This window comes from Mustelus asterias, unplaced genomic scaffold (assembly GCF_964213995.1).
Source record: "Mustelus asterias unplaced genomic scaffold, sMusAst1.hap1.1 HAP1_SCAFFOLD_44, whole genome shotgun sequence".
Lineage (NCBI taxonomy): Eukaryota > Metazoa > Chordata > Chondrichthyes > Carcharhiniformes > Triakidae > Mustelus > Mustelus asterias.
In genome coordinates, this window is record NW_027590121.1 from 618,990 (window position 1) to 646,741 (window position 27,752).

Sequence of the window (27,752 nt, forward strand, 5' to 3'; positions counted from 1 at the left end):
TAACTCTTGACTCTCTTGTCCCCTCAATGATATATTCAATGATCTTCAGCCTTCACTGGTCCCCAAGGAAGAGAAACCCAGATAGTACAACACTCTGACGGAAGAGATGACTGGAAATATAGCTAAGGTACTACATTACACAGCAAGAAAAGACATTAACTATATTTTATTACAAGACAATAAATAATATATGGGCGGCACGGTAGCACAGTGGTTAGCACTGCTGCTTCACAGCTCCAGGGACCTGGGTTCGATTCCCGGCTTGGGTCACTGTCTGTGTGGAGTTTGCACATTCTCCTCGTGTCTGCGTGGGTTTCCTCCGGGTGCTCCGGTTTCCTCCCACAGTCCAAAGATGTGTGGGTGAGGTTGATTGGCCATGCTAAAATTGCCCCTTAGTGTCCTGACATGCATAGGTTAGAGGGATTAGTGGGTAAATGTGTCGGGATATGGGGGTAGGGCCTGGGTGGGATTATGGTTGGTGCAGACTCGATGGGCCAAATGGCCTCTTTCTGTACTGTAGGGTTTCTATGATTTCTATGATCTGATATGGACCATTTAATAACAGTAGACATATCTCTGTCCTATATTAATTTACTGTCTCCTTAAATGTCAGCCATCGCCTGGGGAAATCAGCCCTTTAATTGTGAACATTAGAAAAGAGACCATCCTTTTAGACAAACAAATAAATGTGTCAAGCTGAGGAAGCAAAGGATGTCAATGTCTTTAAGAGAGAGAGAAACCTGGGCCAACCTTTCCAGGATCTGCAGCCTCCCTGGATTCACTTCCTTTCCCTTCAGTTGCTGCAAGTCCCCAATTTCCCCCAGAATGAGAAAAGAAATGGAAAGGGGGAGAAAAGAAAATGTTTCACTCACAGATGTTGGTATCTTTTCATTTATTACAAATACGTTAATACAAAACAATTAAAATACACAAAGCACAAATGTGAAAAATACATTACCAATAGCTAACGCCATCCATTTATCAGTCACTACCTTCTATTTCGGAAGGGTTCACTAACGGTCATAGTTTTCCAGGGCATTGCCCTCTCAATACACCTCCAATTACAAACCATAATCTACAAAGTGACAAACATTAGTCCAACACAACAAAAATAAACATTGCAGCATATCCGCCACCCTCCAGGGCACCGCCTCCTGGGTTTTTCCCCTGCTGGGGGATGCAACCTTCCAGAGGTACTCAGGTCCGGGGGTTCCACCTAATGGATGTTTGGCTGGAGGGGGGAAATGGGAACCCACCCCGGACCTACTCAATCCGGAATCCCTTCCGGAGTTTCAGCCGGGGCGGTGGGAAAGGTTCTCCGGGATACTCAATTCGGCCTGCCGTCCCGATTTTCTCCCACAGAATAAGATCCCTCCGGTGTTACTGTGTCCGGGGCTTCACCACCCAGAACTTTCCCCAACCGGATGTCACACCCCCCCCGGGGGTTACTCTATCCAGGGGGGGATGCCCCCCAGGCCACAAATCCGGCAAAGAATTTCTGTTGGTTAGTACAAATACGATATTACAAAACAATTACAAATGCGCAAAGAACAAATATGAAAAATACATTACCGACGGCGAACGCCATCCATTTATCAATTACTACCTTCCATTTCAGAAGGGTTCATCGTCGATTACAGTTTTCCAGGGCATTGCCCCTAAATACACCTCCATTTACAAATCATAATCTACAAATCTACAAACATTAACACAACACCACAACTGTACACAACAAAAAATAAACACTGAAGCATAACCACTATCCTCCAGGGCACCGCCCCCTGGGTTTGTCCCCTACCGGGGGATGCAACCCTCCAGAGGTACTAATGTCCGGGGTTACACATTACGGATGTTCGACCGGACGGGGGAAAAGGGGATACCACTCCGGACCTACTCCGTCCGGCATCCCTTCCGGAGTTTCAGCTGGGGCGGTGGGAAAGGCTCTCCGGGGTACTCATTTTGCGGGGGGGGGGCACTCCCCGACTTTCCCCCGGACTTTCTCCTGGAGAATGGGGTCCCTCTGGTGTTACTATGTCCGGGGCTTCACCACCCAGAACGTTCCCAACCGGATGCTACACCCCCCGGGGGTTACTCTATCCAGGGGGGCGGGGGGAGATGCCCCCCAGGCCACAAATAATGCAAGGAAATAGACGGGGGTGGGGGGGGGGCGGAATAAACCACCAACTAATATAACAGGAGAACCACATATTACGATAAACAATCCATTAACAACCATACAATTGTGAAACATTCCAGAGGCATCGCCTTCCAGAGCTTCGCCCATCAACATTACACCGTCCGAAGTCGACAAAGCTCAACTACAGTCTTCCAAAGTCCACCACTCCGGGCCAGATCTTCCAAAATCACACCCACTGGGGCTGCACCGTCTGGGGTCACACCTTCCGCGGCTGAACCTTCCGAAACCCTCGTTCCCAAATTGCTCCTCCCTGGCTAGGGTCTTCCGAGATTGCATCTACCTGGGCCACGCCATTCAAGGCACAGGAATCCCAGCGAGAGCAACATTCAACAAGCCCCAGCCGAAACAAAAAGTTCTTACACAAGTCACGAACCCAAGCACTTGAAACAGAAACTTCACGCCGACCAAGGCGTTCCTCCCAGCGGCCACATTTCCAAAAGCTCACCGCAAGGCGCGCATTAAGCCCGCCTTGAACTCCTTATCCTCTGCCCGCCCCCTGCCTGGAGCACACTATACTGGCCAACACGCAAAGCGAACGGCCAATATGGTGGACTGGCTGGACAATCCAATCTTTCCCACTCACAGAGGTTGGTTTCTTTTTATTTATCACAAATACGTTAATACAAAGCAATTACAAATACACAAAAAATACATTACCAATGGCTAACGCCATCCATTTATCAGTTACTATCTTCTATTTCGGAAGGGTTCACTAACGGTCATAGTTTTCCAGGGCATTGCCCTCTCAATACACCTCCAATTACAAATCATAATCTACAAAGTGACAAACATTAGTACAACACAACAAGAATAAACATTGCAGCATATCCGCCGCCCTCCAGGGCACCGCCTCCCGGGTTTTTCCCCTGCTGGGGGATGCAACCCTCCAGAGGTACTCAGGTCCGGGGGTTCCACCTGACGGATGTTCGACTGGAGGCGGGGGGACAGGAAAACCACCCCGAACCTACTCAATCCGGACTGCCTTCCGGATTTTCGGCTGGGGCGGTGGGAAAAGCTCTCCGGGATACTCAATTCGGCCTGCCTTCCCAATTTTTCTCCTGGAGAACAAAACCCCCCCGGTGTTACCCCTCTGGGTGCCCCGGACACTTTCCCCAACTGGATGTCACACCCCCCGGGGGTCACTCTATCCAGGGGGGGGGGGGGGGTGATACCCCCCAGGCCACAAACAATGCAAAGATTTTCCGTTGGTTAGTACAAACACGATATTACAAAACAATTACAAATGAACAAAGAACAAATCTGAAAAATACATTACCGATGGCTAACACCATCCATTTATCAATTACTACCTTCCATTTCGGAAGGGTTCATCGTCAATTACAGTTTTCCAGGGCATTGCCCTCAAAATACACCTCCATTTACAAATCATAATCTACAAATCTACAAACATTAACACAACACTACAACTGTACACAACAAAAAATAAACACTGAAGCATAAGGGCACCGTCCCCTGGGTTTGTCCACCTGCCGGGGGATGCAACCCTCCAGTGGTACTCATATCCGGGGGTTACACCTTACGGATGTTCAGCCGGAGGGGGGAAATGGGGGAAACCACCCCGCCTACTCAATCCGGAATCCCTTCCGGAATTTCAGCCGGGGCGGTGGGAGAGTCTCTCCAGGGTACTCAGTTCGGGCCTGCCTTCCCAATTTTTCTCCCAGAGAATAAAATCCCTCTGGTGTTACTATATCCGGGGCTTCACCACCCAGAACTTTCCCCAAGTGGATGTCACACCCCCCGGGGGTGACATTATCCAGGGGGTATGCCCCCCAGGCCACAAATAACGCAAGAAAATAGACGGGGGCCGGAACAAACCACCAACTATCATAACAGGAAAACCACATATTACAATAACAAACAATCCATGAACAACCATACAATTGTGAAACATTTCGGAGGCATCGCCTTCCAGAGCTTCGCCCATCAACATTCCACCGTCCGAAGTCGACAACGCTCAACTACAGTCCTCCAAAGTCCACCACTCCGGGCCAGATCTTCCAAAATCACACGCACTGGGGCTGCACCGTCTGGGGTCACACCTTCCGCGGCTGAACCTTCCGAAACCATAGTTCCCAAATGGCTCCTCCCTGGCTTGGGCCCTCCGAGACTGCATCCACCCGGGCCACGCCTTTCAAGGCACAGGAATCCCAGCGAGAGCAGCATTCAACAAGCCCCAGCCGAAACAAAAAGTTCTTGCACAAGTCACGAACCCAAGCACTTGAAACAGAAACTTCGCGCCGACCAAGGCGTTCCTCCCAGCGGCCACATTTCCAAAAGCTCACCGCAAGGCGCGCATTAAGCCCGCCTTGAACTCCTTATCCTCTGCCCGCCCCCTGCCTGGAGCACACCATACTGGCCAACACGCAAAGCGAACGGCCAATATGGTGGACTGGCTGGACAATCCAATCTTTCCCACTCACAGATGTTGGAGACAGGAGGAAGATTCAGTCTGTCTGAAGCTCAATCTTCATTCACACAAAGCCCGCGCTCTGATTGGCTGGAAGACCAGAGTCCTCCCGGTCCTCCAACTCTTCCCATTGGTCAACACCTCAGCATGAAGATCAGAGGGTGGGTTCTCCCCCGCACATGCGCAGCTTCCCCTCTCCCTCGCACATTTGCAGTCCCGGGCCGGGGGGAGCTCACCGAGCGGCTGCTCGCTCTGGCCGGAGCTGTCAGCCGGTTGCCTGGAAACCTTGGCTCGATGTGGTGTGGGGGGAGGGGAACAATGGGTGGGGGCGGGGCTCCCGGGTCCGCGCGCCCGGGCCTGCTCACTGGAACCCAGGGCGTCACCGCGGAGCACAGTGATTCCTATTGGCTGATTCAGGCAGGGCTCCATTGTGACGTCACAATGCAGAAGTTGTCCAATGAGCTTCAGATTGAAACTTCCTCCTCTGGACAACATCTGGGAGGAAATCAATGTTTCCCCCTTTCCATTTCTTTTCTCATTCTGGGGGAAATTGGGGACTTGCAGCAACTGAAGGGAACGAAGTGAATCCAGTCTGTATATTCCACACATTTTTACTCCAGTAATGTGGACATTTATCTGTCTGGCAGCCGGCATGGAAATTTTCAGCTCTCTGCCTCCAGGGCAGAAAGCAGTGAGCATGGATCTGTCAATCACACATGAGGACGGCCTCAACCGGGATCTTGGGACATGTCTCACTATCTGTAACCCCCACGACTTGCCTGGACTTGCAAAATCTCACTAACTGTCCTGGTTGGAGACAATACACATCTCTTTAACCTGTGCTTAACCCTCTCTCCACTCACATTGCCTGTACCTTTAAGACTTGATTACCTGTAAAGACTCGCGTTCCAACCATTATCTTGAAAATTGAGTTTGTGTCTTTGTGCCCTGTTTGTGAACAGAACTCCCACTCACCTGATGAAGGAGCAGCGCTCCGAAAGCCTGTGGCTTATGCTACCAAATTAACCTGTTGGATTTTAACCTGGTGTTGTGAGACTTCTTACTGTGCTTACCCCAGTCCAACGCAGGCATCTCCACACTCTGAGTGGAAACAGAGACAAGTAGGAGAGGCCGGAGGGGAGGAGAGAGATTTTATACATCTACAACTCAACAGGAACTTTGACAGAATTTCCAAACCCTGTGAACACCATCAGCTCCAAGTTCCTCTCCAACCCACACACCATCCTGACTTGTCTGACATCCAGTACTGAAAGAACAGAAATTTATTTCAAATAAATACTGGGAAGACTGAACCCATTGTGTTCAGTCCCCACTACAAACTCCACTCCCTTGCCAACTTTATCTCTCCTCCTGGCAACTGGCTGAGGCTGAACCAGCCTGTTCACAACCAGGGTGAAATAGTTCATCCCAAGATGAGCTTCCAGCCACATGTCCACATCATCATCAAGACCACCTTCATTCATAGAAGCATTGATAGTAATTAATTAATAATAATGAATAATAAAATACAGTGTAGAAGGAGGCCATTCAGCCCATCGAGCCTGCACCGACAACAATCCCATCCAGGCCCTATCCACATATTTACCTGTTAATCCCCCTGATACCAAGTGGCAATTTATCGTGGCCAATCCGTCTAACCGGCACATCTTTGGACTGTGGGAGGAAACCGGAACACTCGGAGGAAACCCACACAGACACGGGGAGAATGTAGAAACTCTGCACAGACAGCGACCCGAGGTTGGAATTGAACCCGGGTCCCTGGCGCTGTTAGGCAGCTGCACTAACCACTGTGCCACCGGGCCACATGTCAGTGTCATCGCCCGACTCCAGCCCAGTCTCAGCTCATCTGGAACTCTCACCCATTCCATTGTGACGTCACACTCACCCATTCCATTGTGACGTCACACTCTCACCCATTCCATTGTGACGACACACCCTCACCCATTCCATTGTGACGTCACACTCTCACCCATTCCATTGTGATGTCAGGGCTTCCCTCTCCAATCACAATCCCTGCCGGCCTCAATGGCGGCAGTCAGCCCGGGTCTAACACTACAAGCTGCCGCTCCATTTGATACAAAGGGGGGGACCGGGAAGTTCATTTCCGGTGTTTGGGTTTGAACAACATGTTTACAAAGTCTCTCCACCCACCCGCCACATTTATCATTCCCCGCGCGCCGCCCTCTTACCTCGTATTGATCTCGCTTCCAAATTAAAACCGTCCGTCCGTCGCCATTTCCCGCACTGCGCATGCTTCAGTTCCCGCCTCACATTCACTCCGATTGGTTGGAGGACCAGCCGCTCCCGCTCGGTCCTCCAGCTCCGCCCCCTCTTCCTATTGGTCCGGAGCTGCCGTCAATCAGTCCCTCGGTCATTGTGATGTGGAGCATGCGCAGTGTCATTGCTGGCCTTGGCGCTTGTTTGTCCCGGAGAAGCGGAGTCAGCGTTAGGCGGTGGCTGGGAGGATTTGGAAACACTTTGTGGATCCGCAAACCCTTCAGAATCATTGTCAGCTCCCTGGTTTGCAGCTGCGGGGCTTCTCCCTCCCTCCCTCCCGGGAACAGGCCCAGGTGGGTGGGGAGGATTCACAAACACCCGCTGGAGGCCCCAACACCCCCAGTAAAAAGCTGCAGCTCCCGGGTTTGCAGCTTTTTCCCGGGAGGGAGTTGGGGAAGTTTTGTGGAGACAATTCCCGGTTGGTTCAGTTAGTGGTTCCTGGAGCTCAGAAACCCTGAGTTAGCATCCAGAACCCCATATTGGGTGGTAGTTTTATTAAATACTTTTTATTTATTAATCATCTGTTGAAGAAAATATGAATTTGTTTTGAAAAATCATTTTATAACACTTGTGAAAATACCCATTAAAATAGCAATTCTCCCAATGTATTTCATAGAATCCCGACAGTGCTGAAGGAGGTGATTCGGCCCATCGAGTCTGCACTGGCAACAATCCCACCTAGGCCCTGTTCCCGTAACCCCACATATGTAACCTGCTAATCCCTCTAACCTACTCATCCCAGGACCCTAAGGGGCAATTTAGCATAGCCAATGCACCTAACTGGCATCTCTTTGGACAATGGGAGGAAACCGGAGCATCTGGAGAAAACCCACGCAGACATGGGGAGAACGGGCAGACTACACAAGGACAGTAACCCCAGTTGGGAATCGAACCCAGGTCCCTGGAGCTGTGAGGTAGCAGTGCTAACCACTGTGCCACCTCCATTGCTGATGAGAATTTTAATTTACTGACTTGGGAATTAATTCTCAGGAATAGTCATTCTGAAAATGACCATTAAAATGTGTTTTAATTTACCCCACAATGCCAGATTTCAGTTTGCATTTCAAAATTGAATTGAGAATGTCTGGGAGCAAATGGCAAAATGAGGTTTGAGACACCAGCTGCAATTATTTTCTGTGACTGATGATACCTTTGTGCCTGTGCAGGAGGTCATTCCCCTGCTGTTGTGGCACAAATAAAATGGAGCCTTTCCTAGGAACAGGCCCATGTTAATGGTCACCGTGGTGTTTCATTGGTGAGCAGAGCACATGTGACTATTGTGGTAACAACAGAGTCAGTGGGGCTGCACGTCCCCTGACTTGGAAGGAAAATAATTGACTCCTTGATTGTACTCTCAGTCTGTACATGGTCTGGAGGACTGAATCCAGCTGGAGGGAGAGGGAGCTGGGCTCAGAGTGGAGATGGGGCAATGAGTTTGATTTCAGCTCAGGGACAAGAGAGAGAGTGTGGGATGGGGATTACAGCTCAAGATAAATGAGATAGAGAAATGTTTCGTGGAAACTGAAATTGTCTGTTCTGAATTAGTTTTTTAAAACTCTTTTTGCAGGGAACTTGATGAGGAGGATTCACAGACAGGAAACTCAAACTAAACTTCAGATCAAAGTCTGACAGAGCCATTCTGGCCTGAATATGATTGCTTTTGACAGTGGAGGGAGAAATCATTCCCTGTTTTGTCAGTGGGAGAAAATTTCAAAATTCAATGTGACAGCAAAAGAACGGAGACACACACGCACCCAAGTGAGAGTGCTCCAGTGAACTGACTGTGGATGGAGCTTTAACCAGTTACACAGCCTGAAAAACATCACACCATTCACAGTGGGGAGAAACCATACACATGGTCTGTATGTGGGTGAGGCTTCAACTAATCATCCAACCTGGAGAGACAGAAGGGCAACAGCACCGTGGACAAACCGTGGAAATGTGAGGATTGTGGTAAAGGATTCAATTATCCATACTTGCTAGAAAACCATAGACACAGTCACACTGGAGAGAGGCCATTCATCTGTTCTGTGTGTGGGAAAGGATTCACTACCTCATCCCACCTGCTGTTACACCAGCGAACTCACACTGAGGAGAGGCCGTTCAGCTGCTCCACCTGTGGAAAGGGGTTCTCATGTTCACCCAACCTCAGTGCACATCAGCGAGTTCACACTGGGGAGAGATCGTTCACCTGCTCCTTGTGTGGGAAGGATTTTGCTGGGCCATCCGGTCTTTGGTCACACCAGCGAATTCACACAGGAGAGAAGCTATTCACCTGTTCTGTGTGTGGTAAGAGATTCACTCTGTCATCTAACCTGCTGTCACACCAGCGAGTTCACACAGAGGAGAGACCGTTCAGCTGCACTTCCTGTGGAAAGAGGTTCAGGTCTTCATCCAACCTCAGTGCACACAAGCGAGTTCACACTGGGGAAAGGCCGTTCACCTCTTCCACATGTGGGAGGGAATTCACCAATTCATCCGGCCTCCTGTCACATCAGCGAATTCACACTGAGGAGAAGCCATTTATTTGCACATACTGTGGAAAGAGTTTCAGGCAGTTATCAATCCTCACTGCACATCAACGCACTCACACTGGGGAGAGACCATTCACTTGCTCCATGTGTGGGAAGGGATTCACTCAGTCTGGCAGCCTGCATTTACATGAGCTCACCCACACTGGGGAGAGGCCATTCACCTGCTTTGTGTGTGGGAAGGGATACACTCGGTCATCCCACTTGCTGACACATCTGCAAGTTCACAATTGTCAGCAGGAGTTGGATTTTGCTATTACTGCAGCTGTTAATCACATCCAGGATTGATAGTCTGACAATATTTGGTTTGTTTCTGCTGACATTAACAATCCCTACAACTGGCTGAAGTTTAATATTCTGAGATGTCACTGATTTTCAGGGCTGCTGTGTCCCTTTTTAAAAGCAACATCTGTGATTTTTTTTAATTCAGGAACTCTCAACAGGAAGTTGTTTATAATAAGTTTATGAACTTTTCCTGCAATCTTAAATTGATGTTTGGTGCAAGCTGTACAATTCAGTGTCTGGAAGGTTCCACTGATTAAGATTTCCAATTAGAAAATGCTGACAATTCTTACTGACTTGCACATTATTCACAGTGACACTTCCCCAATCACATTTAATTATCAAGGGACATAAAACAATGCACAGATACTTGTTCAGATACCTGAACTTGAATATTGCTGAAAAGAGAGACCTGTTGCTGAATCTCTTCATCATGCACTCATCAGGACAAACAGAAGAATGCCAAATTTCAAATGATCACAATTAGTGGACTCTCATTGACATGAAGCATCACCATGGAGAAATCAATAGAAGACTGTAGGTTTCTCAAGCTTCTGGGAAATTCAAAAAAGGTGCAAGGCTTGAAAATTCTCCTTTTGTTTGCAGGGAAAGGATCACTGCGTATAAATGTAAGTTGCTTCTCGCAACTACAACTGAGCCGTATTATGAACTCGACTGATTATCTTCAATTGATTATGAGTGTAGCTATTGGCACACTCAGGATTGTTCAGCAAGTGCTGCCCAATCTGTAATCACAGCAAACATTGTATTTTTGGTTTTGTGAGTGTGGGCTGCTGAAAAAAATCACTACCTATTCTGACAAATCAAACAACATGCTGTTTTATTCTATCAGCCACTCACTGGGATGTACAGCCTAGTTCCTGGCACTGCACTGGCAAAGATATTCATAGTAAGAAGTTGAACAACACCAGGTTAAAATCCAACAGGTTTATTTGGTAGCAAAAGCCACGAGCTTTCGGAATGCTGTTCCTTCATCAGGCTCCCACCCACCTGACGAAGGAACAGCGTTCCGAAAGCTAGTGGCTTTTGCTACCAAATTAACCTGTTGGACTTTAACCTGGTGTTGTTGGATTTCTTACTGTGTTTACCCCAGTCCAACGCCGGCATCTCCACATCAAAGATATTCATACCCAACCTTGCTCATTTGTGTGGGAGGCTGAATGCCTTTTTGGTGCTGGCAGCAAATTAGTGGAAAGTATCACTCGTGTAACCACGACATAGCCGCAGAATGAAACAGATTAGTGTTCCCTCTGTATTGTGCAGCCTTGTGATTGTGCTAAAGGCCATCACTTTCAGATCTGAAAAGTTGTAAATCTACAGCGGGTGTTTGGAAGCCATAGCTCCCTCCCCACCCCAACTTCCGGCTCCATTTCTCCTGCAGCCCGACCGACTCACCCGCTAAATAATGTGCCATATCCCGCACTCGCAAGACTCCGAGCTCAACTCCGCGCACGCTCCAAATATAACACTGCGCCTGCGCAATAGGCTCCTGTGGAATGAATAGGACACTTTCACACCCGCAGGGGCACCTGGGAATTAACGGCGTCATTGTCAAAGACGATAATAGAAAATTATCTTGTGCAATTAAGATCAATTAATTTTTAAAAATGCATTCCTCGGAATTTGTGCGCTGACATTCTCTACTTCTAAAATTGATTTATACCAGTGCTCTCCTGTGGGAATACCCCGAGTTTTTAAAGGTTTTCCCACTGGTTTCCCTCTCTGCTCCCCTGAAGGTACTTACACTGGTTGGGTAAATCCCACAGAGACTGGTTTCTTTCACTTTCTTTCTCCTGATGCTGAATATTCTGTTTTATAGAATGATACATCACAGATGGAAACCATTTGGCTCATCCTGCCCAGTCGGGCTGTCTTTAAGATCTATCCAAATAATCCCACAGCCCTGCTGGCAGAGTGAGAACAATATCTATATACTGCAGCAATGCAGGAGGTGAATGGAAAATGTTTTCCAGTTGCATACCTCTCAGACACACTCACCCCGAGAAAGATAAATTGGCTTGTGTACTAAGAACAAAGAAAATTACAGCACAGGAACAGGCCCTTCAAGCCTGCACCGACCATGCTGCCCGATTTAACAAAAACCCTCTATCCTTCTGGGGACCATATCCCTCTATTCCCATCTCATTCATGTACTTGTCAAGACGCCCCTGAAAAGTCACTACCGTATCTGCTTCCACTACCTCCCCCGACAATGAGTTCCAGGCACCCACCACTCTCTGTGTAAAAAATCTGCCTCGTGCATCTCTTATAAACTTTACCCCTCGCACCTTAAACCTATTCCCCCTAGTAATTGACTCTTCCACTCTGGGAAAATTTTTCTGACTATCCACTCTGTCCATGCCTCTCATAATCTTGTAGACTTCTATCAGGTCTCCCCTCAACCTCCGTCACTCCAGTGAGAACAAACCAAGTTTTTCCAACCTCTCCTCATAGCTAATGCCCTCCATACCAGGCAACATCCTGGTCAATCTTTTCTGTACCCTCTGCAAAGCCTCCACATCCTTCTGGAAGTGTGGCGACCAGAATTGAACACTATATTCCAAGTGCGGCCCAACTAAGGTTCTATAACGCTGCAACATGACTTGCCAATTTTTAAAATCAATACCCCGGCCGATGATGTCAAGCATGTCGTATGTCTTCTTGACGACCTTCTCCACCTGCATTGCCACTTTCAGTGACCTGTGTACCTGTACACCCAGATCCCTTTGCCTATCAATACTCCTATGGGTTCTGCCATTTACTGTATATTTCCTATCTGTATTAGACCTTCCAAAATGTATTACCTCACATTTGTCCGGATTAAACTCCATCTGCCATCTCTCCGCCCAAGTCTCCAACTGATCTATATCCTGCTGTATCCTTTGATGGTCCTCATCGCTATCCGCAAATTCACCAACCTTTGTGTCTTCCGCAAACTAAGCAGATATTAACTTGAATATTCCTACGTTCGAAGGAATAAACCCTAGCCTGTCCAGCCTCTCATGATCACTCAGACCCATTAGTCCCGGCAACATCCTCATAAATCTTCTTTGCACTCTTTCCAGTTTATCAATGTCTTTCCTATAACAGGGTTACAAAAACTGTACACAATACTCCAAGTGCAGCCTCACCAACGACTCATACAACTATAACATAATGTCCCAACTCCTATACTCAGTGCCCTGACTGATGAAGGCCAGTGTGCTAAATGCCTTCTTCACCACTCTGTCTACCTGTGACATCACTTTCAACGAACGATATACTTGTACTCCTGGGTTCCTCTGTTCCTCAACACTCCCCAGGGCCTTACCATTCACTGTATAAGTCCTACCCTGGTTTGACTTTCCAAAATGCAACACTCACACTTAAGACCATAAGACATAGGAGCAGAATTAGGCCACTCGGCCCATCGAGTCTGCTCCGCCATTCAATCATGGCTGATATTTTTCTCATCCCCATTCTCCTGCCTTTTTCCCATCACCCCTGATCTCCTTATTAATCAAGAACCTATCTATCTCTGTCTTACAGACAGTCAATGACCTGGTCTTCACAGCCTCCTGCGGCAAAGAGTTCCACAAATTCACCACTCTCTGGCTGAAGAAATTCATCCTTATCTCAGTTTTAAAGGATCGTACCTTTAGCCTGAGGTTGTGCCTCTGTACTCTGTATTATCTGTACTGAAATCCATTTGCCAATCATCGGCCCACTTCCTTAACCGATCAACTGATGAAGATCCCCCTGTAATTTTTGATAACCTTTTTCACTATCAGTGATACCTCCTAATTTAGTATCGTCTGCAAACTTGCTAACCATGCTTTTTATGAATTTTTAAACAGCCATCCATTTCTCTGTTTCACCTCTGCCCTCCCTGATCAGCTCTCTGCCATTGTCTACCTTCCTCTACCTCTAATAATGGGTGTATTTTAACTATTATTTCCGCAAGCTTTGTCTTGATGAGGTTTTTCCCACTTCACAACTCTATTCACTGCTGATTTACCAGCTTAGTCTTACAATGTTCAGGAATTGTTTCTCTTCCACTGGAGATCATTTCCCTTCCACTTCTGAGCTTATATTGACCAACAAAATCTGATACATTTTTATTCCCTGTAATTCATTCTGCCCACCCTGAAACGTTAATCTTCTTTCTGTCTAAAAGGATGGTCTCTTTCCAAATGTTCACAATTAAAGGGCAGGAGATGGCTGACATTTAAGGGGACAGTAAATTAATATAGAACAGAGATATGTCTAGTGTTATTATATGGTACCCAGATGAGATATATTATTTATGTTTCTGTAATATATATTTATTATTATTTCTTGCATTGTAATATAATGCTGCAGCGATGTTATACATTTCCAGTCATAAAGTCATTACAGCACAGAAGGAATCCATTCGGTAACTCGAGTCCATGCTGACTCTCTGTATAACATTCCAGTCCCATTCCCACTCTATATCCCATTCTCCTGAAAGTTTATTTCCTTCAAGTGCCCATCCACTTTCATTTTTAAATAGAATCCATAGATATGGATGGAGATTTACAACTTTTTGGGAATGAAATAGGAAAGAATGTTCCATAGAAACTAGAATTGTCTGCTCTGAATTTCTATCCTATACTGACTGTGATGACTTTTGCAAACTCATTTCACAGGATTTTGAACAAGGAATCACAGGCAAAAATCTCAATCGTCACATCTGGACAGAGTCATATTCCTTGGGATCTGAATATCTTGCAATATGGAACTGTAGCTACGTTATATATTTCCAGACATCTCTTCCCTCAGAGGGTTGTTAGTCTTTTGGATTTCTCTTCCACAGGGACCAGTGGAGGCTGAGGATCATTGAATATATTCCAGTTAGACAGATCTTTGACTGACAAGGGTGTCAAGGGTTATGGGGAACAGACAAGAAGATGGAGCAAAAGCTAAGATGTGGGGGGATTTCTTCACTCAAGGATGTGGTAAAGCTTTGGAATTCTCAACCCCTGAGGACAGTGAAGCCTCAGTCATCAACTATTTTCAAGAGAGCGATTGATTGGTTGCTAGATATTGAAGATATCAAGGGATATGGGTTTAGTGTGGGGAGAATGATGCTGAGGTAGATGAATGAATTATCTCATTGAATAGTTTAAAAGGCTCGATGGGCCAAATGGCCGACTGCAGCTCCTATTTGTTATGGTCTCTGTGTCCAGGACAGGAAGCAGTGAGCATGGATCTGTCAATCAGCCTCAATCAGCACCTTCAGGAGAATTGGGAGGGTGAATATTAGATACAGCAGAGTGAGAATGGAGGGAGAGTGTGTGGAATGGAGATTCACAGCTTTTTTGGACTGAAATAGGAAAGAATGTTCCATAGAAACTAGAATTGTCTGTTCTGAATTTCTATCCTGTACTGACACTGATGACTTTTGTAAACTTGTTTTACAGGATATTGAAAGAGGAATCACAGGCCGAAATCTCAAACGTCACGTCAGATCTGACAGTCATATTCCATGGGAGCTGAATATCATCGGCCTTTGAATCTAGAAGGAGAAAAGGTTGTCCAGTCTGTTGATTTGAAAAGATTTCAAGTGTCAGTGTGACTGGAAAAGCACCGACACACGGCCACACTCGAGTGAGAGTGTTCCAGTGCACTGACTAAAGAGCTTTAACCAGTTACACAGCCTGAATAACTATCACATCATTCACAGCAGGGTGAGACGGTACCCGTGTTGTGTGTGTGGACAAGGCTTCAACTGATTGTCCACCCAAGAGAGAGGCAAGGACACCTGCACCATGGAGAAACCATGGAAATGTGGGGACTGTGGGAAGAGATACAGAGCCCCATCACAGCTGGAAGCTCATCGGCGCAGCCACACTGGGGAGAGGCCGTTCACCTGCTCTCAGTGTGGGGAGGGATTCACTCAGTTATCCCACCTGCGGTCACACCAGCGAGTTCACACTGGAGAGAGACCGTTCACGTGTTCTCAGTGTGGGAAGGGATTCACTCGGTCATCCCATCTGCAGTCACACCACCGAGTTCACACTGGGGAGAGGCTGTTCATGTGCTCTCAGTGTGGGAAGGGATTCTGTGATTCATCCAGCCTGCAGACACACCAGCGAGTTCACACTGGGGAGAGGCCGTTCACCTGCTCTCAGTGTGGGAAGGGATTCACTCAGTCATCGAGCCTGCTGAGCCACCAGCGAGTTCACACTGGGGAGAGGCCGTTCACCTGCTCTCAATGTGAGAAGAGATTCACTCGATTATCCAGCCTGCGGATACACCAGCGAGTTCACACTGGAGAGAGGCCGTTCACCTGCTCTCAGTGTGAGAAGAGATTCACTCGGTCATCCCACCTGCTGAGACACCAACGAGTTCACGAGTGATTCCAGGGGTTGGATTCTGCTGTTATTGTTTCTGTTCTCAATTACATCCAGGACTGCATTTTGTTCATTCTCACAGTTGGTCAATGGGGAGGATGCTCTGATTGTGGGAAGGGATTCACTGATTCATCCGACCTGCTGAAACACCAGAGAATTCATAATAGGGAGAGGCCATTTATCTGCTCTGAGTGTGGGAAGGGATTTATTGATTCATCCACCTTGCGGAGACACCAGCGAGTTCACACTGGGGAGAGACCATTCACTTGCTCTGATTGTGGCAAGGGATTCAGTCAATCATCCAACCTGGTAAAGCACCAGCGAATTCACACTGGGGACAGGCCATTCACCTGCTCCGTGTGTGGGAAGGGATTCACTCAGTCACCTCACCTGCTGAAACACCATCATGTTCATGAGTGACTGCAAGGACTGAATTTTGCTGTTAATCTCATCGAGGTCCCAACCATTTTCATTGGTGTCTGTTTCTGCTGATGTTAATAAACCCTGGCCCAGTTGTAAGATTTGTATTGTGGATTGTCTAGTCTGAGTCCTGAACTCGTAAATAAAAACAAGAAGTGCTGTAAAAACTCAGCAGGTCTGACAGCATCTCTGGAGAGAGAAACAGAGCTAATGTTTTGACACTGAAGAAGAGTCACATTCAACTGGAAACATTAATTGTTCCTGACTTTACAGATTCTGTCAGACTTACTGAGATTTTGCAGCAACTTCTGCTTTTAGAATGACGGTGAATGCTGGATACATGAATCAGAGACTGGTGTAAAACTGGGATCTGCTCCTAAATCAAAGTGAAACAGCAGGTTAAAGTTTCCAGTCTGAAAAGTACTATGGTTGTTATACTATATATACCATTTTAAGGCTGGTTTTAACTCATTTAAAATAAACCTGTTTAAAATATATTTGTTAAAGTCAGTATTAAAATACGAGTTGGATGAGTTCACAGGAGCCTGTTAACCGCTGGGACAATTATTCAACAAACATTGTCTGTCCAGACAGAGAAGAAGCTGCAGTTTGTTTGCAGGAATTCCCTGTTTTATTGATGTGTGTGTGTTAGACATCAGGATAACTAAAAATACACAAACCTGGACATCAATGGTGATCTGATTGACAGTTACTCTGGGAATCACTCCCACTGTGAAACTTCAGCACTGACACTGCTGAATGTTGTAGGCTCAGGGAGTGGGGCCTCCAGGAGTGGACTGTAAAAAAGCTGGGTTTCAGTATCCTGACTAATATATGGTGAGGAACCAGAAAAATCCTTACTGAGGAACTGCCTGGGGTTTTACCAGTGTAGGTTCAGGGGCGAATGATTCCAGACTCCCTGAAATGTCTGATATTGAACCCAGTTTGGAACAAGATTCATTCAGTTTCCAGGAGAATAGAGACAAATATCACCCACAACTGAGAGAGAGAAAAACAGCCACCTTGATCAATGACTTGGATGAAGCCAGAATTGATGATACAAAGATAGGTAGAAAAGCAAGTTGTGAGGTTATTACAAAAAATCTGTAAGGGACGCAGATAAGTTACCTGAATGGACAGAAAAATGGCAGATGGAGTATAGTGCGGGAAAGTGGGAACTTTTCCACTTTGGCAGGAAGAATAGAGAAGCAAAAAATTGTTTAAATATACAGAAACTGAAGAATACTGCCGTAGAGAGGAATCTGGGTGTCCTTGTTCATGAATCGTGAAAAAATAGGGTGAAGGTACAGCAAGTAAAGAAGAAGGCAAATGGAGTGTTGGACTTTACTGCAAGGGGGTGGAGTTTGAAAAAGGGAACTTGCTGCACCTACACAGGACATTGCTGAGATAGCAGCTGGAATACTGTGTACGGTTCTGGTCTCCCGACTTATGGAATGACATGCTTTCATTGGAATGAGTTCAGAGAAAGTTCACCAGGCCCATTCCTAAGATGAAGGTGTTGCCTTTTGAGGAAAGGTTGTGAAGGTGTAGGGGAGAATTCTCCCATCCCACCCACCACAGGAATCGTAGCAGGCCAGGGGGTGGACCACACAAAGGTCCTTTGACCTCGGGGCAAGTGATGCCGCAGAATCCAACTCGTCTTTTGGGGAAGGGTTGCACCGATACTCATTGGGTTTGGAAGAATGAGCAGTGAACATTCTGAAACATATAAGATTCTCATGGACAGTTGACAGGCGAGAGGCCAAGAGGATGATTCATGAAGGAGTCTTGAACTTGGTGCCACAGATCTACAAGGAAGCCAAGTGTATTCTTTTAGCCCTTACAGACACCAATACTTTATCCTCTGTTTTAGTCAGGTTAGTCAGAGGTTTAGTCAGGTGTGGTGAAAGCTTCAACCAATCATCTGGCCTTTTGGAACATAATTGCAGTCACAGGGAGATGCCATGGAAATGTGGGGATTGTGGGAAGAACATAAGAACTAGGAGCAGGAGTAGGCCATCTGGCCCCTCGAGCCCTCATGGCTGATCTTTTTGTGGACTCAGCTCCACTTACACACCCGCTCACCATCACCCTTAATTCCTTTACTCTTTAATAATTTATCTATCCTTGCCTTAAAAACATTCAATGAGGTAGCCTCAACTGCTTCATTGGGCAGGGAATTCCACAGATTTGCAACCCATTGTGTGAAGAAGTTCCTCCTCAACTCAGTCCTAAATCTGCTTCCCCTTATTTTGAGGCTATGCCCCCTAGTTCTAGTTTCACCCGCCAGTGGAAACAACTTCCCTGCTTCTATCTTATCTATTCCCTTCATAATCTTATATGTTTCTATAAGATCTCCCCTCATTCTTCTGAAATCCAATGAGTATAGGCCCAGTCTATTCAGTTTCTCCTCATAAGCCAACCCTCTCAACTCCGGAATCAACCTCGTGAATCTCCTCTGCACCCCCTCCAGTGCCAGTATATCATTTCTCAAGTAAGGAGACCAAAACTGTACACAGTACTCCAGGTGTGGCCTCACCAGCACCTTATACAGCTGCAATAATCTTGCTGTTTTTAAACTCCATCCCTCTAGCAATGAAGGACAAAATTCCATTTGCCTTCTTAATTACCTGTTGCACCTGCAAACCAACTCTTTGAGATTCCTGCACAAGGACACCCAAGTCCCTCTGCACAGCAGCATGCTGCAATTTTTTCCCATTTAAATAATAGTCCATTTTGCTGTTATTCCTACCAAAATGGATGACCTCACATTTACCAACATTGTGCTCCATCTGCCAGACCCTCGCCCACTCACTTAGATTATCTATATCCCTTTGCAGACTTTCAGCGTCCTCTGCACACTTAGCTCTTAGTGTCATCTGCGAATTTTGACACACTACACTTGGTCCCCACCTCCAAATCATCGATGTAAATCGTAAACAATTGCGGTCCCAACACTGATCCCTGAGGCACACCACTAGTCACTGATCGCCAACCAGAAAAACACCCATTTACCCCCACTCTTTGCTTTCTGTTAGTTAACCAATCCTCTATCCATGCTAATACATTACCCGTAACACTGTGCACCTTTATCTTATGTAGCAGTCTTTGGTGCGGCACCTTGTCAAATGCCTTCTGGAAATCCAGATACACCACATCCACAGGTTCCCCATTGTCCACTGCACATGTAATGTTCTCAAAGAATTCCACCAAATTAGTCAAACATGACCTGCCCTTCATGAACCCATGCTGCGTCTTACCAATGGGACAATTTATATCCAGATGTCTCGCTATTTTTTCCCTGATGATAGATCCAAGCGTTTTCCCTCCGACAGAAGTTAAGCTAACCAGCCTATAGTTACCTGCCTTTTGTCTACCTCCTTTTTTAAATGTTTGTGATTTTGTGAAACCTGTTTTTGTTGTCTGAGCTGACTGGAATTAGAGCCAGAGCAGGAGTAATCCAGGAGAATGATTTGGAGGTAAAGCAAAATCCAGCAGATGCTGGAGTTCTGAAAAGAACCGACCTGCTGAGTTTATCCAGCATTTTCTCTATTTATTATAATGCTTTTGGGACCTGGGTTTGAATCCCACCACGTTTCAATAAAAATATTGATGAGCATGAATTAATTGTTGTAAAAACACACCTGGTTCTCTAATGCCCTTTAAGGAAGGAAATCTGCCGCCCTGATCCAGTCTAACCGACATGTGACTGGATTCACAAACAATTCAAGGGCTGACTGGGTAAACAGGGAATGTCACCATCAGAAAAACAGAGCCCCCTTGAGGGCAGAAGGGTTAGGACAGGTTATGGAGAAGGTTAAAACTGTCATCATTGAGAACAACACAGACTTTAACGGAACAACTTGTCCCAAACACGATCTCTTGTAGTTAGTGTGGCAGGGTGTGGTGAATCAGGTTTAAAAAGAGTCAAATTATATATGTTTTCTAGTTTGGACAACCACATTTAAATCTGGGACTCGGATGAGGATATGAATTGGTGTTTGGTGGTAAGATCTAAATGTGTGTATTACGCCGTGAAGCCTTAAACCCAGAGTGAGAATATTTCAAACCAGGGTTCAAAATGAACGGCTGTGGATGGTGAATTCACTCTCAAAAGAAAACAAAGAAAATTACAGCACAGGAACACCCCCTTCGGCCCTCCAAGCCTGCACCAACCACGCTGCCCGACTGAACTGAAACCCCCTACCCTTCTGGGGACCATATCCCTCCATTCCCATCCTATTCATGTATTTGTCAAGATGCCCCTTAAAAGTCACTATCATATCTGCTTCCACTACTTCCCCCGGCAGCGAGTTCCAGGCACCCACCACCCTCTGGGTAAAAAACCTGCCTCCTTTAAACCTTGCCCCTTGCACCTTAAACCTATGCCCCCTAGTAATTGACTCTTCTGCCCTGGGAAAAAGCTTCTGACTATCCACTCTGCCCAGCCCCTCACAATCTTGTAGACTTCTATCAGATCGCCCTCAACCTGTGTCGTTCCAGTGAGAACAAACCAAGTTTCTCCAACCTCTCCTCATAGCTAATGCCCTCCATGCCAGGCAACATTCTGGTAGATCTTTTCTGTACCCTCTCCACCCTCTCCAAAGCCTCCACATCCTTCTGGTAGTGCGGCGACCAGAACTGAACACTATATTCCAAGTGTGGCCGAACTAAGGTTCTATAAAACTGCAACATGACTTGCCAAAAGGCCCGCAGAAATTCTGTCTTGGGAGGAACTACTGGAAGAAATAAATCATCCTGTACATGGGAGAGACAGAAACTGTGAGGACCATCTCCTCCAATCACAGATTCTGTCTCTCCCGATGTTGCTACATCTGCAGAGACAGAGTCTCAAACTGGAGGAACAGCTTTGCCACCTATTTTGAGAAAAGACTCAGCAGCCGATCTGTGATGTGTGGAGGAGTTGTGTCTTCCTGCTACAGAACTAGTTTCATAGCAGTGTGAGCCTCAAAAGGAATGATCCAACCATCGGCAGACCTTTCCCCATTCTGCTGAACAAGTCTCGATTATTTTTATATATCTCAGAAGGTGGGGTTTACAGCTCAGGAATTTGAGTAACCAGATATTGTGAACGTACTTACAATCACTTGGGTCGTCACATTAGAAATTGAGATACATTCATCCAGGTTCATATTCTAAACTGCTTTTATTTGCAGTTTAACATTCACAGACAACATACAAAATCCCCGGTCAGAGCTGATCTCAGCTGGTGTAGTGAGGTTATTGATGGGTTATTGATGTAAATCCACACACAATGAAGATCAGAATCGGGAGAGATTTTTCCTGCTCCACTGTCTGAACCAATAAACATCTGATTCAGTTCCCTTGTGTCAAATAGTTAGAATTCTCATTTTGGAAAGAGAGTATGGGAGTATTTTTAAAGTAAATTAACAAAACATATCATTCATAGATTCCAATTTAAAAGATTTAATATATACACAGTCTTCAGTATTTGTGCTATCTTATTCAAAGAAGTAAACTAACAGAAACACAAAAGGTAATGTTACTACGTGACTACATCACTAATAAAGGAGTTACTGAGAATGGAAAACGATGCCCTGGAAACCAAAAAATAGCCCTTAAAAATCAAAGAGTAGCTTTCCAGAAAATCTCAATACAAGCATTGAAAATAAATACTTTGTGCCCTGCAGATGGATCTTTCAGAGAATGAATTGTAGATTTTGCCCAAAGATCAAATTAGAATTGAAGCAAAAGTTCTTAACTTTATTCTAAACAGGTTCCTGTTGAGAGTTCTTCAATTAAGGGGGAAGATCACTGGTGGTGCTTTTAAAAAGTGACATTGCAGCCCTGAAAATCAGTGACACTTCCAGAATATTAAATTCCAGCTAGTTATAGGGTTTGTTAACATCAGCAGAAATAAAATATTGTCAGACTGTCAATACTGAACAGCAGCAAAAACAGCAAAATCCAACCCCTGCAGTCACTTGTGAACTTGTTGATGTCTCAGGAGCCATTGTGACTGAGTGAATCCCTTCCCACACACAGAGCAGTTGAATGGCCTCTTAGTGTGAGTGCGTTGGTGAGCCAGCAGGTTGAAAGACTTTGCGAATCCCTTCCCACACATGGAGCAAGTGAATGGCCTCTCCCCTGTGTGAACTCGCTGGTGAGCAGAGAGGTTGGATGACCGATTGAATCCCTTCCCACACACGGAGCATGTGAATGGTCTTTCTGCAGTGTGAGTGCGTCGGTGAGCACTGAGGTTGGATGACTGCCTGAAATTCTTTCCACAGTCAGTGCAGCGGAATGGCTTCTCTTCAGTGTGAATTTTCTGGTGTCTCAGCAGACTGGGTAAAACTGTGAATCCCTTTCCACACAAAAAGCAAGTAAACGGTCTCTCCCCAGTGTGAATTCGCTGGTGTGCAATGAGGGAGGATGCCTGTCTGAAACTCCGTCCACAGTCAGTGCAGCTGAATGGCTTCTCCTCAATGTGAACTCGCTGGTGTGACAGTAAGTGGGATGACCCAGTGAATCCCTTCCCACAGTCGGAGCAGGTGAACGGCCTCTCCCCAGTATGAACTCGCTGGTGTGACAGCAGGTGGAATGACTGAGTGAATCCCTTCCCACACACGGAGCAGATGAATGGTCTCTCCCCGGTGTGAGTGCGTTGGTGCACAGTGAGTGCTGAAGAATGCCTGAACCTCTTCCCACAGGAGGTGCAGGTGAATGGCTTTTCCTCAGTGTGAATTCTCTGGTGAGACCAAAGGCCAGATGACTGAATGAATCCCTCCCCACAGACAGAACAGGTGAACGGTCTCTCACCAGTGTGACTGCGCCGATGATTTTCCAGCAGGGAAGGGTAACTGAATCCTTTCCCACAGTCCCCACATTTCCACGGTTTCTCCATGGTGCTGGTGTCCTTATGTTTCTCCAGGTTAAACGATCAGTTGAAGCCTCATCCACAGACAGAACACGTGTACAGTTTTTCCTTGCTGTGAATGGTGTGATGTTTTTTAAGGCTGCGTAACTGGATAAAGCTCTTTCCACAGTCAACTCACTGAAACACTCTCACTCGGGTGTGCGTGTATCTTGGTGCTTTTTCAGTCACACTGATGTTTGAAATCTTCTCCTCCAGACAGAAGACAAACATTTCTCCTTCCACATTCAAAGTCTGAGGATATTTAAGTCCAAGTGAATCGAGACTCTGTCTGATTTTGATGTGATGTTTCTTCACCTCACCTGTAAAAGGAGTTTACAAAATTAATCACTGTCAGTCCAGGATAGAAATTTTGAACAGACAATTCTAATTCTCTGGAACATTTCTTCCTCTCTTGCTCCCCAAATCAATAAATTCCTGTCCCACAAATTCTCCCTCCTCCCTTGGCTTAAATCCAAACCCATCTCACCATTTCTTTTCTCCACTCCCAGTTTGCTCCCTCCCTCTCCTCTGTCTGGGTTCAGTTCTCCAGCTCCTGTCTGCAGACTGACAATAAAACCAATGGGTCTTATTGGGGGTGTTGGGGCCTCCAGCGGGTGTTTGTGAATCCTCCCCGCCCACCTCCCAGGGTTTCCTTCCTTCCCAGAGATCAGAGTCCTCATTGATTTGAGGCCAAAGTGTAACCTCTTATTTATTGTCCCCCTCCCCCATCCTCTGATGTGAACCATCCTCCAGTGGCTGAGCCAGGATGGGGCCGTTAACCTGGGCCTGTTCCCGGGAGGGAGGGAGGGAGAAGCCCCGCAGCTGCAAACCAGGGAGCTGACAATGATTCTGAAGGGTTTGCGGATCCACAAAGTGTTTCCAAATCCTCCCAGCCACCGCCTAACGCTGACTCCGCTTCTCCGGGACAAACAAGCGCCAAGGACAGCAATGACACTGCGCATGCTCCACATCACAATGCCCGGGGACTGATTGACGGCAGCTCCGGACCAATAGGAAGAGGGGGCGGGGCTGGAGGACCGAGCGGGAGGGGCTGGTCCTCCAACCAATCGGAGTGAATGAAGGGCGGGGCTGGAGCAAATATTTCAGCACCGGGTGAAGCGCTGGAGCCGGCGGTTGGAGATTGGGGAGGATCCGCAAACCCTTCAGAATCATTGTCAGCTCCCTGGTTTGCAGCTGCGGGGCTTCTCCCTCCCTCCCGGGAACAGGCCCAGGTTAACGGCCCCATCCTGGTTGGAGCTGGAGCATGCGCAGTGCCTGCGGCAGACGGTAAGGAGCTCGAGCGAGCGGGTTTTAAATGGAGATTTTTACAAAGACCGAGTGCAGATCCAGAGCCTGAAATAAAACCGGAAACATAAATGGAGTTTGCGGGTGGATGGTGAGGCTTTATAAACACCCGGTGTCGGCCACAGTCCCTCAATTTGCGAAGCAAATTCCTCAGACCTTCTGATGGTTTCAGGCCGGAGTTCAAATCCGCCATCTTTATAAAGGTCCGTGTACTGCAAAGCGCATGCGCATCCGCCATCTTTATTGAGGTAAATTGGAACAACGCATGCGCAGCCACCGTATTTGTTGAGGGTGAAACCAAATGAATAACCCACGGGAACAAAAAAAATCAGAGTTTGATTTCATAACAAAATCGATGTGTTGTTGTAAAACCGGAAGTTAGGGTTACAGCCAACAACAACTTCTATTTATATAACACCATTAATATCAGGGTGGTTAGCACTGCTGCCTCACAGCTCCAGGGACCCAGGTTCGATCCCAGCCTTGGGTCACTGTCTGTGCGGAGTTTGCACGTTATCCCTGTGACTGTGGGTTTCCTCTGGGTGCTCCGGTTTCCTCCCACCGCCCAAAGATGTGACGTTTAGGGGAATTGGCCATGCTATATTGCCCCTTCGTGTCCAAAGATGTGCGGGTAAGGGGGATTAGTGGGGTACAGATCAGGGGTAAAATATTCAGAGTCAGTGTAGACTTGATGGGCTAAATGGTTTCCTTCTGCACTGTAGGAATTCTTTGAGAAGTCATCCTTGTGCACTGAAGGTCTAGTCACTAATGGTGGAGTGATTAAAATAGGGAATGTGCAGGAAACCAGAATCAGCACAGTGTTAGAGGTGATTCCAGAGATAGGAACAGGCCTTGGAGTGATTTGTACAAATTAGTTGTAAGGATGCATGAAAAATACGCATTTCATTTGGATCTCATAGAATTCTACAGTGCAGAGGGAGGCCATTTGGCCCATTGAGTCTGCACTGACCACAATCCGACCCAGGCCCTATCCCCATTACCACATGCATTTATCCTAGCTAGCCCCCCTGATACTCAGGGGTAATTTAGCATAGCCAATCTATCTAACCCGCACATGTTTGGACTGTGGGAGGAAACCAGAGCACCTGCAGGAAACCCATGCAGACACGGGAGAACATGCAAACTCCACACAGACAGTGACCCAAGCTGGGAATCAAATCGGGTCACTGGGGCTGTGAGGCACAGGGCTAACCACTGCGCCACCATGCCGCCCTCTGCTCAGGGAAGAGGGAGAGTGTATGGGACAGATTTACTGTTTTGGGGAACAAGAGCAGAAAAGTTGTTCCTTAGAAATTAGACTTGTCTGATCAGAATTTCTATCCTGGACTGACAGTAGTTTTGTAAACTTCTTCTTTTGCAGGATATTTGATGGGGAAGATTTACAGTCAGAAAAATTGAATCAAGATTTAACAGTCGCTCAATTCACCAGCACCTGAACACGATCAGCCTTTGAATGTGGAATGCGGGAAAAGATTTCAAACATCAGTGTGACTGGAAAAGCACTGAGACAGACACACACCCGAGTGAGAGTTTTCCAGTGAACTGACTGTGGAAAGAGCTTTAACCAGTTACACAGCCTGAGAAAACATCACACCATTCATAGCAATGTGAATCTGTGCATGTGTTCTGTGTGTGGACGAGGCTTCAACTAATCACTCAATATGGAGAGACATGATGATACTGACATCATAGAGAAACCGTGGATATGTGGAGACTGTGGGAAAGCATTCACTTGCCCATCCAAACTGGAAACTCATCGACGCACCCACACAGGGGAGAGACCCTTCACGTGTCCCGTGTGTTGGAAGGAATTTACTCAATCATCCTGCCTAACATTACACCAGCGAGTTCACACTGGAGAGAGACCATACACTTGCTCTGTGTGTGGGAAGGGATTCGTCCAGATGTATAACCTACAATTACACAGGAGAGTTCACACTGGAGAGAGGCCGTTCACCTGCTCCGTGTGTGGGAAGCGATTCATTAATTCATCCAACCTTGTGACACACCAGCGAGTTCACACTGAGGAGAGGCCATTCAGCTGCACTGACTGTGGAAAGAGCTTCAGACATTCATCCAGCCTCAAAGCACATCAGCGACTTCACACTGGGGAGAGACCATTCACCTGCTCAGAGTGTGGGAAGGGATTCACTACCTCCTCCCACCTGGTGACACACCAGCGACTTCACGAGTGAATGCAGGGAGTGGATTCTGCTGTACCTGCTGCTGTTAATCACATCCAGGAGTGAGCCACATTCATTCTGACATTTGAGGTTTGTTTCTGCTGATAATAATCCCTGTAGCTGGGCTGGAGTTTAATATTCTCGATCGAGAGCTGATTGTGTTTTTGGGGTTGCCATTTCCCTTTAAGAACCACTGTCTGTGATCTTTCCCCATCATTCAGGAACTCTCGTCACCGATTCTTCACAGTACAAAAAGAGGCCATTCAGCCCACCAAGTCTGCACTGGCTCACTGAAAGAGCCTTATCCCATTCCCCTGCCATACTTCTGTAACCTTGCACACTCTTTCTTTTCAGATAACAATCCAATTCTCTTTTGAGTACCTTGATCAAACCTGCCTCCACTGCTCTCACAGGAAGTTTATTCCAGACTCCAACCACTCACGAGGTGAAAATAATTTTCCTTGCATCACTTTGACTCTGTTTTCCCCATTAACGTAGGTCTGTGCCCTCTAGTTCTTGATGTTCTCTTGGTGGGAACATTTTCTCACTATTTCACCTGCCCAATTCCTCAGGATCTTGAATACCTGTATCAATCTCCTCTCGACCATCTTCAATCAGACAATTAACATTTATTTCTTCTGATGTTAATCTCTAACTGACCTGGAATTTAATATTCTGAAATCTGTTAAATAAATCAGCTTTGTTCCAAACACACGGTGTGTTAAATCCTTGATTTCTCCAGGATAAGAGATTAATTGATGTCTTGTTACTGACTTCTGTTTTTTGGTTCTTTTCTCCTTTTAACTCCAGAT

At 46.5% G+C, this 27,752-nt stretch overlaps 3 protein-coding genes and 1 pseudogene across 3 annotated transcripts in view; 2 read left to right on the forward strand and 2 right to left on the reverse strand.

Moving 5' to 3' along the window:
- LOC144482978 (uncharacterized) overlaps positions 1-27,752 on the reverse strand; it is a 120,442-nt gene that overhangs the window by 39,061 nt on the left and 53,629 nt on the right. The gene's annotated exons all lie outside the window — the stretch shown is intronic.
- Positions 107-9,996, forward strand: LOC144482956 (uncharacterized). The gene is made up of 3 exons (XM_078201792.1): positions 107-127; positions 8,825-9,648; positions 9,885-9,996. Exons 1-3 carry the CDS (start codon positions 107-109, stop codon positions 9,994-9,996), a joined length of 957 nt encoding a protein of 318 aa, XP_078057918.1.
- LOC144482957 (uncharacterized) lies at positions 15,529-27,644 on the forward strand (annotated as a pseudogene).
- LOC144483031 (uncharacterized) lies at positions 22,002-23,968 on the reverse strand. Its single transcript, XM_078201868.1, has 2 exons — positions 23,919-23,968; positions 22,002-23,751 (listed from the first exon to the last, which is right to left on the reverse strand). Exon 2 carries the CDS (start codon positions 23,417-23,419, stop codon positions 22,496-22,498), a length of 924 nt encoding a protein of 307 aa, XP_078057994.1. The 5' UTR covers positions 23,420-23,751; positions 23,919-23,968; the 3' UTR covers positions 22,002-22,495.